At 39.7% G+C, this 11,510-nt stretch overlaps 2 protein-coding genes and 1 non-coding gene across 3 annotated transcripts; 2 read left to right on the forward strand and 1 right to left on the reverse strand.

The window, feature by feature from the left end:
• Positions 1-2,779: 2,779 nt before the first annotated feature.
• Positions 2,780-6,736, reverse strand: LOC116201147 (oxidation resistance protein 1). The gene is made up of 8 exons (XM_031532271.1): positions 6,232-6,736; positions 4,914-5,434; positions 4,744-4,816; positions 4,282-4,359; positions 4,126-4,189; positions 3,553-3,640; positions 3,301-3,385; positions 2,780-3,200 (listed from the first exon to the last, which is right to left on the reverse strand). The coding sequence occupies exons 1-8, from the start codon at positions 6,346-6,348 to the stop codon at positions 3,117-3,119; spliced, it is 1,110 nt and encodes a 369-aa protein (XP_031388131.1). The 5' UTR covers positions 6,349-6,736; the 3' UTR covers positions 2,780-3,116.
• A 100-nt stretch (positions 6,737-6,836) lies between these two features.
• TRNAR-ACG lies at positions 6,837-6,909 on the forward strand. The gene has a single exon. It is a non-coding gene; the product is annotated as a tRNA-Arg (tRNA).
• A 1,520-nt stretch (positions 6,910-8,429) lies between these two features.
• LOC116201347 (annexin D2) lies at positions 8,430-11,510 on the forward strand. The gene is made up of 5 exons (XM_031532562.1): positions 8,430-8,624; positions 9,550-9,695; positions 9,786-10,004; positions 10,194-10,406; positions 11,002-11,510. Exons 1-5 carry the CDS (start codon positions 8,549-8,551, stop codon positions 11,296-11,298), a joined length of 951 nt encoding a protein of 316 aa, XP_031388422.1. The 5' UTR covers positions 8,430-8,548; the 3' UTR covers positions 11,299-11,510.

Consider the following 11,510-nt stretch of genomic DNA (forward strand, 5'->3'; position numbering starts at 1 on the left):
TAATTCATTCAATTGGATTGTTAATCCAATAATCGGTTTATTCATAAACCCAAGAACAACGATTTGGACTGTTAAATCGATATTCGATAATTTTTAAAATTTTTAAAAAATCCGAAAATTTTTTAAAAATAAAAATAAAAAACAAAAATAAAAAATAAAAAGAGGGGGAGGGGAGTATCACTGGTGGTGGCTCTCCCTCTAGCCACCTCTCCCCCTGGCGAGGTCACCGGAGGCGTTGGAGGCGACGACCTCGACCGGGGGAGGAGGCCTGTTGCAACCCGAAAAAGATTACTAGGGAAATTATATATAAGGTCATCCCTTCAATATTATTGTATATGTCTGACAAAGTAATTCTTAGGAGTTTCAAAATTATTACGAGTGCATGTTTTGCTAGCAATGGAGGAGAAGCCGAGGCTTGGGGTCGAACCGGCCAAGCTGCCACAGCGAGTGCAACGGTTGCCACCCTTGCCTGGCGGTTCAGGTTCCCAATTTGCCCATTAACCTCCACGCAAAGATCTGTTATAACCTCCGTGCCCATCACGCTTGCCCAATATTCTTCTTCTGATCTAAGTTCTTTAATCCTTCGATCATGAAGTCAGACTTGTTATAAAACCAATCTTAATTGTCCATGACCAGAGAAAAAAAAAAAACCGAATGACTTAAAAAGTCAGACCTTTCAGTCAGCAGCCAATGACATTCGAGAAGCAGGAGAAGTGGTCTGAATGGATCAGTTTGGAACTTACAAATGACTCCTCCAGTATTGCTGCGTTCTATTATCTGCATATTTTATGCAAATTTCAGGATTGGGTAAATGCACAGTTGTTTCAGCAAGGACCGAAGTCATTTGAGTTACGACCGGCTCAGACTGATAATTGGGGGCCATGATCTTCCCATCGATAGATAGATATATATATTAACCACTTTCTCGTTCAAAGTACCCATCTGCAATGCTAAAACAAAAAATTACATTACCATCGCTAGATGGTAAAATAGAGAAATCAATGTGACTTACCAGCTTCAAGAAAAAGAAAAGCTATGCCATAGCTGGCAAATCCTTAAGCAATCTTAATAACAAGACAAAATGGTTCCTTTCGATTCGCTCTCCCTACTTATCTAAAGCCCCTCCTCTCATATATTCGGTCATTAAATAGGTTTTCTGGAAGCAAATAACACAAACAGCTTCGATCACGCAATGAGTTTCCATCAAATCTATTTCTTCTGAATGCAGAAGATGATATCTAGAAGTAAAACTGCAGAAAGTCTAAGTTAGTTGATCGAAATGCTTCACATTCTTGAACGAAGCCATTCTTGAGATTGTTCCTCAGAAATTGATGACAGCAATCATACATGCTCGGCCTAGAAGATGAGTTTCCATACACTATGAACAAATGCTGATGCTAGCAGACTTCACAATAGATATAAAACTTTAGTCTATCTTGTTTCAGAATATTACCTGATATATGTAACTTTCAACAAAGAAAAGCGTAGGTAAACATTTGAACACTGATTCTGGCGTATTCATGTCGATCCATGAAACACAACGCACAATCTAAGGCAACCCCAAAGAAACTTTGCATCCAGGACTTAAACAACCTCAAATCAGTTGAGAAACATAGAAAACATCCATCGCCGTCTCTTCATTAATCTTTGCCGTTCATAAAGTACGCTATAACAAGGAAATTAGCCCTGTGAAGTTGCTTGAGCCCATCAATGGTGATCTTAAAGTATTTTATCCCACCCTTCGCCGTTAGCTGCTTCTTCTAATAGCGCTATTACGACCTCCCACTCTTCGGCGCTTTTGCCATACAGTGAGGAGCCTATCATGACAAGTGGGGCGGGAATTCCTTCGTTAAATTCAAGTACGCGCCATGTAAGATCTGCGAACATCCGTGGAGGATCGATCTAGGGGGGGCAACATAAATTAATGCGTTTGGATTGAGAGTTGAGTTTAGTTGAGTTTTAGTTTTAATCAGTTTGTAATGATTGTATTGTTGAATTATGAGAAAAAGTGTGAAAAAGTAATAAATAATTGAGATAAAATAATGATTAAGTAATGATTATGTTGTTGAATTGTGAAAAAGTAATGAATAGTTGAGAGAATTTAATATTAAAAATTGAATTGAATGGTTAAAAATATTTAAAAAATAAAAAGAAGTAATGATTGAGATGTTGAATTGAAGATAAGTGGAGTTGAGTTGAATTAAACTTTGTTCATAAAACAAACACACCCCTTAGAAAATTGATTGATTGAGTGATTATTATGCAAGTTCAACAGCCTAATTAAACCAACCGGATCAGCATCCTCAAGGGCCACATGGGATTTCTCCTGGCATTTTTGTTTTTCTAGTTCATAACATGATGCATTTCGACAAAAAGTTTGATGAAAACACAAAGAATAAAAATTTAAAAATATATTGATCAAGAAAGAATAATAAGTTTCAACAAAAGAAAAAAAAGAAATTGTTCTCACCGATCAATCAATATAATAATTTAACAATCACAATGCCTGACAGACCGATCACACTTTGCTCTAGCTCCGAACCTCCTCCAGTCTTCCTGGATAGCTCTAATAAATATTCCACAGTTTTTCATGGGATAAAGATCTCTGTTCAGTTATGACTCCATCATACATAGAGGATGAAACCTCTTACAAATCCTCCAAAACTACATGATTGACTTGTCCCTAAAACCATAAACTCATCTAATCAAATAATAGATAATAAATAATATTCAATCAGTTATCAACTTAAAGTTTTGTTTTTATGGAATCAAGTTAATCTGACCGTTAAAAGGAGATTAGGAAAAGGGAATGTCAAACAGCAATAGATGCTTCAGTCAGTAGTCCAACTCATTACATAGGGCATCAGAACACTTTTCCCTATACTAAAACTGGGTGGAAACCACATAGGCATGAGAAATCTTTTCTTCCCCCTCATAAACACAGGCATCAGTATTCTAATCTATACACAGAGACATATGTACATGTTTACGTGGCAATTCGAACATTCCCCAAAATGGGCAGAAATTTGCCACTGTCTTTGCTCGGTAAAGGAATACGAGAAGAAAGCATCAACTCTTAGCATTCTATATGAAAGATCCTCACTAGTGTTATAAGTCTACCATCGACAAATCCCGGGTTCATCCGTTCGGCTTAAGGCAAGCAACTCCTCGTACTTGGAAGCATACACGAACCCCCACAACTGCATCACAAGAATATATATCGCGATTAATTTGAGGGTAAGAAGAAAAGCACATTGTGCATGAAGTAAGGACTGTGGGATGAATGAGACAGAGACACACCTCGACTTCCTTCACTTCAAAGTCCTGAGAATGCGCGAGACAAGGATTCCCATATGTTTCCGATCTCGAACTTGAGCCGGTCAATCTTCACAGGCAAGACATAAAAGATAACAAGTAAATCAGACAATTTGTCAAAACTGGTCCTTCAGATGATAATTTTATCTTTGTGCTGAAAATGCATCTGGCAAGGCAAGAAGCTTCTGGGGATGTAAGGAGAAAGGACACCAAAAAGTAAAAAGCAGGGAATCTCACAGATCGCCGTCGAGGTAGATTGCAAAGTGGCCACCCCCACCAATTGCCAGGAAGTCAGTGGAGCACAGAGTGTAATAACGATTGGCACCTGTTTAACAAAACTGTCCAGCTCAAATTTCAACAGGAACTACAATTGGATGTAACAGGAGACTTTACACATTATAGATTTTCTCAAAACCATAAGCTCCTGCCAACTTGTTAGGAAAGACGGGCTCATCAACTGTATGGCATTAGTTTACTAAAGCAGGAATGTTGGTGATAAGAAATAACTACAAAAATTAGATGGGATTCGTGATTAAACAAGATGTTGAATAATGTCAGGTTTCCAGTTCAAAACAATGATTGGCTTGAACATTAGTTGCCACAGATAATGACAGGACGAAGCATTATGCTGTAATGGCCTAGTCTAAAGCTCCATAGTTTATTTAGAAAGAACAAATTGTGTTTAATTTTTCATTTGCTGTATTTCAACAACAGAAGAAATTTAATGAACAGAAGTTTGCAGGGTAACTTATCAAGGAAAAAAAAAGAAGATGTTTGCAGGGTAAAAAGCATGGGAAGGGAAGAAATTACCTGTTGGACGAAATATATCTGGATGACCGGCTGTAGTAGTGAAAACGAAAGTACTATTCGTTCCCTGTGCCAATTCTAGAGTCAGCCAGACTATGGTGTTGCATAATTAATTCATAGCAAGTATATTTACTGCGAAGATAGAAATTAGTGAATGACCTGATACTTCTTGTTAGTTGGCCGTAAGGGTGCTTCGACCAAGCCACCAAATACCGCACCTTTTCGGTCTCCAACAACCTGACAGAATATATACAGGAGCAATCCAGATAACAAGCAAGAACTTGATCAGCGTCTGGACATCGCAGATTGAATTTGGAGGCTAAGATAGAGTTGTTTCATCTAATTGCAGGATATACTCGAGATGCATATTTCTCACAAACATTTGGACATAGGTATGCTAAATTAAAAGGGTTTAGACGAGGAAATTATATGTTCATAAATTGAGAAATATAACAGTTGATAACCCAAGCAAGCAATTCTAGCATAACACATGAATTAGCTAAAGTTTTGAATTCTAAAAATTTATGAATTATTGCTACAGTTTTTCATTTCTACCAACAATCTGAACTGAGAAAGCCATAATGAACAAACCATGCTCAGATTACAATGGAAAATTCATACCAGCAAACTTTGGCCGGGCCAAAGCAGGCTTCTTCTATAGAGGGTTGAAAGCGAGATCCCATGCCTCCATGTGCTGAAAAAGTATGAAGTGCAACTAACTTGGTAAAAGCAGAAATCAAATTGAATTAAACACATGAATCAACATTGAAGTGTTCCTACACAAGGCAGACCTGTACAACAATAACCATTTCCTGCCCTGGACGAGCGCTGGAAGCGAAGCATAAAGCAAGCTCCTCGATTTTTCAGAAAGTAGCAATGACGGTTCAGAAACGCCAGGGAGGGTTGCCACAGCTTCGGCTTCTTGTGAACTCTGCAGATCCCCCAGCTCAACTCCCGAAAATTTGCCTTCAGTACCACCGTCATCGAGTTTCCCATCAGAATTGCTCCTCCTTTCTTGGTTTCGAGACCCAGCAATCTTTGTAAAGGCTCTACCCAGTGATTGCCTTCCCCTAGAGAGCAAGCTCTTCCTGCCAGCAGCTCCCTTCATTGTTGCGTCAGAGGAGGCTTCACCTGGGTCCACTCGGTCATCAGTTTGCTCCTTAGTTTTTGAATCATCTCCAGGCTCAGAGGATGACAGTAGAGAGTAGAGGAATGCAGAGAAAGAGGAAGTATCAGGTCCATCGACAAAGTCCTCGGGATGATCCTCCGCTATCGGTTCTAGTTGACCTTCTTTTGAATTGGTTACATTCTCCTATAAAGACATAGAAATATCTCGTAACCTTTCAAAACCTCCTAAATTGACTGCAATAATAATGTCTTACGAAAGACTGCTTAAATAACGTCAATGAAGACGCTTTTTTCTTTAGCTAGAACTTCTAAGCATTAAGAACATGAAATCTATTCTTTATAACTATGGTATCTTATGACATTAGCCACAAGATTTCAAAAGCAACCCATACTATAAGCAAATGGATCATGCATTAACTGGGAATGCAAAACCACTCTTAAAACAATTAATACAGCCCGTCACCAGGTAGCATAAGAATCCAAACTTCAAATTATTATGAGACAAAGAACAAGAGAAGGATCGAATGGCCCCCTAAATCCTCAAATTTCCTATCACAATCCCCTGGAGGCTTCCGATTACTCGTGAAGTTTTACCATTTCGCCCCGTATTCCCCATCAGTCGACCTCACGATCAAAATTGAGCCCCCTCGAATGAATTCTGCTAGCTGAACCTTAATTCTGATTCCAAATATTTTGAAGAGTAGCAGCTCTATCAGTTCAGTGCGAATTCCAGCATTCAATAACTATCCACAATCTAAGTTCCCACACCACCCGACGCCCCCAATCAACAACTGATCATAGTCTCAGCTCCTGTTTCCGCCCCCGTGATAATCCAAAGAACCGGGAAACACACAATCGGCTGTTTGACTATTCCCAACAGTTCCCCCATCATCAACGGCAAGAATCAACCCCGCCAACGAAATCTTCCACGACAAGTTCAAAGAGGAAGAAATGATGAAACGGAGGGAAAGAGAGGCTTACAGGGCGTGGAGCGTGGGGCTTGGGTGAGGGTTTATCGGATATGGGGTTGAGGAAGACGGTGGTGAGATCAGACACAAAGTGGGCTGCTTTACTCCTCAGCGATCTCTGCCTGCCCATTCCTTGACCGTCGATTCTTGGAATCAAAGATATGGATCGATACCCACCTCACAGACACAGTCGCATGTGATGATGACTCAGAATCCAAAACCCAACTCCTCCTCCTCCCTTCTCTTCCGCGGGACAGGAATAACGGATGATGTTTTCGATAAGATCACAAACGCATTTGCCGACTCTCTTCTTCTTTATCTATCACTGTCCGTTTCCTCCTCCTTCCCCCCACCTACTGTTTGCTCGCCAGTTGAACCAGAATGACTCCATTTCTTTATTCAGCGACTCGATCAGATTTAGGTGGGGAACAGGACTAAGGGAAAGCTGCCTGGGGCTGTACTACCAGCTGAGGTAAGAAGAAGAAGAAGACGACGACGAGAACGGACAAAGGAGGATTGAGTTCGAAGTTTACACATAGTTCAGCTCCGCCGTGATAGATACTCTCTACCTTCTTTAGCTCGTTGTTCAAGCTTTTATCAGCAGAAGCAGCAGCAAACGACTCCATGGCCCAATGGATAAGGCGCTGGTCTACGGAACCAGAGACTCTGGGTTCGATCCCCAGTGGAGTCGCCGTTGCCTCTGCAAAATCTATCTCCCTCAGCGACGCCGTTCGCTACTTTTCTTCTACCTTTCATTATTTTGCGTCCCCTCCTTTCTCCCGTATTCTTTTTTATTTTTTTCATTATAAAAAAGACTTAAGGCTTAGTATAGTAAAAGTGCGTGTCACTGTACTATACATTCTTTTGTTGTTATTATTTTTATTTCATTATATATAACTTTTAACTATTTTTTTCCTTTCATTAATTACAAAATTTTCTTTTCATATTCCATCAAATCCCAGTCATCTATTAATATTTTTTTTCAGTGTCTTTTCCCCCTCAATTTCCTGTCATTTGTTAATTTATTAATTATAACCATAATTCACGTTCCTTTTTCCTCTCAAAATAATTGAATAAAAGAAATCCCGGGGAGAATGTTTACATTAGCGAGTGAGAGTTTTCAACTTCTTGTGTTAATGATCATTGTCGCCAGTTCTTTTTCTGATGAATATCATTGTAATGTTCACAGCTCGGTTTTGATCGAACTCAACTTTAGCATGGATTCGGTATTAGATGAGCATTTCTTCTCACTCGAGCATTAGAACCGTTCATATTTAAATGATAATCACTTCTCATTCTCTCAAGATAATCATGGGATGGGAGGACCCATCAAAAGATAATCGTGGGAGGCAATCATATCAAAATATTAAGGGGCACCTAATCTTGACAAATCGCACCCCCTTCTGTAAAGCCAGGTTGTCCTTAATTACGAAGAATTTATCGTTATATTTTTCTTCTTCTGTTAATTAATAAAAACGGATTTTGTTTATTTTAACAAAAAGATTTAAGATATGTACAAACTATTTTCATTCTCAAAATAGAGAGTGCATCGCTAACAGCTAAGCAATTCTCGAGTCATTTTCACAAATTCGTGCACAATTTGTCGTTGCGCCACGACTAGGATAACATACAATATCACCATTTGTCCTATCAAAAAAAATATAATATCATCATTTCTAGTGACCGACCATTTAAATACTTTTTTTCTCGCAAAATCAACAACTATCCTGATAATATAATATAATAACGATGGAAAAGAAAAGGAAAAAGGAAAAATAAAAAAAGAAAAGGATGGCCGGACGATGGTAATGGCGGGAGAGAACGAAAGGAGCGACTTGCTTACAAACTACAAAACGACATAGTTTTTTCTTCCTTTGTCCTTTTGAAAGTAAAATCGACGTAATTATTAGTCGTTTGACCGATTGACTTCCACCATGATGGATGGACGACAACAACAATAATGAGTAATACGTGGCAATAGCAATCTTTACACGGACCGTCCAGCTAGCGTTTTTTTTCTGACAAAATATCATCCGATAAAAATAAATTTAATATTCTAAATAAACAAACAAATTCCAGGAAATATCTTCGATTAATAATGAATTAATTAATTTCCAATATATATCCATTTGTAATAAAAATATTATTGAATTAATTTTTTTCATAGATGTTAACGAAGGAAAGTCAGCCAGCCCGTCAGTCTGCATATAAAATGGCCAATCCACTCTTCTTCGGTTCCATACAGGCACCCACTCCGTAGGCTCTCAGTGCCGTTCTTTCAGACAAGAGATCGAGATCGAGAGAGAGAGAGAGACGCTGAGATCTTGGCAATGGCTACCCTGAAAGTGCCGCCGTCGGTCCCTTCTCCGGCCGAGGATGCCGAGCAGCTCCACAAAGCTTTCGCAGGTGACGTTTGACATTTCTTCCACTGTCTTTTTACTACTCCTCACTGTCCCATTGTCCTGGTTGATTGTTTATATATTCGATGGATCATTCATTCTGTAGTATTGCTACTGTTCATCGATCGGTTGTGTTCTGCGTCTGAGCTTGGCAACATGAATGAGCAGGATCGGATTCTGCGGCATTGTCTGATAATCTGGCGATCTACGGTTTTCGTCGTCGTGTGATCTGTTTAAGCAGAGTCGACGTCTCTTGATCTCGATCATATGATACGATGCAGTGAATCTGTTTGTGGCTTTTTGTACTGAGTATGATCCTTTGTTTGACTTTTTTCCCACGTCATTATTGCTTCCGGTTCTCACGATCTACATTTTTCATTATTTTTGTCTGCCGTTCGGTTGGATCAGCTTTTGTTTTGAGCACACTTGACGCCTCTTGGTTTCGATCACATGATGCGCCGGTGATGCAGTTATAATTGATTGATTTTCCACTTGATCCTTTAATTTTCTACATGGGAATCCTGGCCAGAACCATATCTTGCGCACTGTCGAGGCTTGAGACTCTGCTCCTCATACAGTCGAGCAAAATCTGCTTCGGTACCACTAACCTGAGCGTCACCTTTTTCAGATCGAAAATATTTTACTCGATCACCCTGAACTAAGGGTCCAAAACTGTGACTTGATTCATATATACTCACGATTTGATAGCCATCAATCTTCCGATGATTTATCTTGGTACCAATTGGCCGTTGATTGGTAAATCTATTATTCAAGCAACTTTGCCATTGGAAGTTTGACCCTATAGAGAAATCACCTTGTTTGCCACAGCTTTCTCAAAGAAAATGAAGATCATCCAAAGTTTTTTCACACTTTCATGCCATTCTTGCTTTTGGATGAGCCCATTCTGAATTTTTCTGCGACTCTGCTCACAGGTTGGGGGACGAATGAGCATCTGATCATATCCATATTGGCCCACCGAAATGCTTCCCAGCGCAAGTTAATTCGACAAGTCTATGCTGAGACATATGGGGAAGATCTACTCAAAGCTCTTGACAAAGAGCTTTCAAGCGACTTTGAGGTCAGTTAGTGTTCATTCACATATTGGTCTTGCAGAAGGAAATTCTTATGCTGTTGAATGTGTATGTTAAGGCTGTTGGATATTTGACAGAAAACTATTCTGCTTTGGACCCTGGAACCTGCTGAGCGCAATGCATATTTGGCCAACGAGGCTACAAGGAAGTTCACTTCTAGTAACTGGGTTCTCATGGAAATTGCCTGCACGAGGTCTTCCCTCGAACTGTTTGCCACAAGGCAGGTGTATCATGCTCAGTACAAGAAATCCCTGGAAGAAGATGTTGCATATCACACAACAGGGGATTTCCGCAAGGTACCTTTTTTCAATAACTGAGAATGCCTTTCTGGTAATGACGGACAATGTAATGATCTGTTGAGTCTCTCTCTTTCTGCGATCTTAGACTTTCTAGAATATCAGTTGCCATAGAAAATCGGGCCTTTTATTTATCGCTTGGCTTGCCTTGTTCTCTTAAAAGTATCCTGGTTCTTGGTGAACTTGCAGCTTTTGGTTCCTCTTGTGAGCTCATTCCGTTATGAGGGACCTGAGGTGAACATGATGCTAGCCAAATCAGAGGCTAAAATTCTTCATGAGAAAATTTCGGAGAAGGCCTATAGTGATGAGGAGGTCATAAGGATTCTCACTACCAGAAGCAAAGCTCAGCTCAGTGCAACGTTGAATCACTACAATGATCATTTTGGAAATGCTATCAACAAGGTATTTACCTCTATCTGCTATGTTTAATCTTTATCTTAGAGTGGTGCCATCCCTGAAGATAAGAATGACTTGTGATCTTTTTCAACAAATCATTGGATTATTGAAGAAGAATTGGTAGCTTATGGATGTTTTTTTTTTTGTCCTTCTGTTCCCACTAAATGGACTCCAATTTTACCCATTAATTTTTCATGCGACTACCTTAGTCACTTTTTAAAAATCGTTCCTTGGTTTAGAAGGAAGTCTATTGAGTAAAATAAGTAAATTTTATTGGGTAGGATATGATGCTCGAGTATAAAAGGTGTCATTTGAACTGCAAGATATTGTTTCCCATTGATATTTAGTTGGAGGAAATATCCTACGCTGCCATTATTAGGATGAAAAGGATCGAACCCCTGGCTGTAACTTTTTTGGTTGAAATATCCCGGTCAAGTGGCACGTATCTTCTGGTGAAAAGTTGACAGCTGAAAACGTGTCTAGATTTTATACTAGGACGATATCTGTTGATACTTCGTCTGAAGCCTTTATACTAGGTGTAGAAGAAATGTCCATTCCAAATTGCACCCTGTTTGTCTTAACATTGCAACAAGTATTGCAGGATCTGAAGGCCGATCCCAATGATGATTTCCTCAAGCTACTGAGAGCAACGACCAAATGCCTGACCCGCCCGGAGAAGTACTTTGAGAAGTTACTGCGTCTATCCATCAACAAAATGGGGACTGATGAAAGGGCTCTGATCCGAGTTGTCACTACCCGTGCGGAGGTCGACATGGAACGTATCAAGGAAGAGTACCAAAGGAGAAACACCGTCCCTCTGGAACGGGCCATTGCAGGGGACACCTCTGGGGACTATGAGAAGATGCTTCTTGCTTTGATTGGACATGGAGATGCTTAAGAAGTCGGGAACAAAACTTCACCTATAATGAGTCCTTTTGATGGTTAAGTTATTGTGCTTGTTGCTCGATGGACCTGAACAAGCACATTTATGGTTGAGTACTTGTGTTGTTTTATGTTGATCAGATTTGCAGGACCTTATTCTGAGATATTATGCGATAAAATAAACCGAGTAAAAGCAACCTTTTTGTTATGGTTGTGCTCGTTCTTTAA

The sequence above is a fragment of the Punica granatum genome, chromosome 3, assembly GCF_007655135.1.
Source record: "Punica granatum isolate Tunisia-2019 chromosome 3, ASM765513v2, whole genome shotgun sequence".
Lineage (NCBI taxonomy): Eukaryota > Viridiplantae > Streptophyta > Magnoliopsida > Myrtales > Lythraceae > Punica > Punica granatum.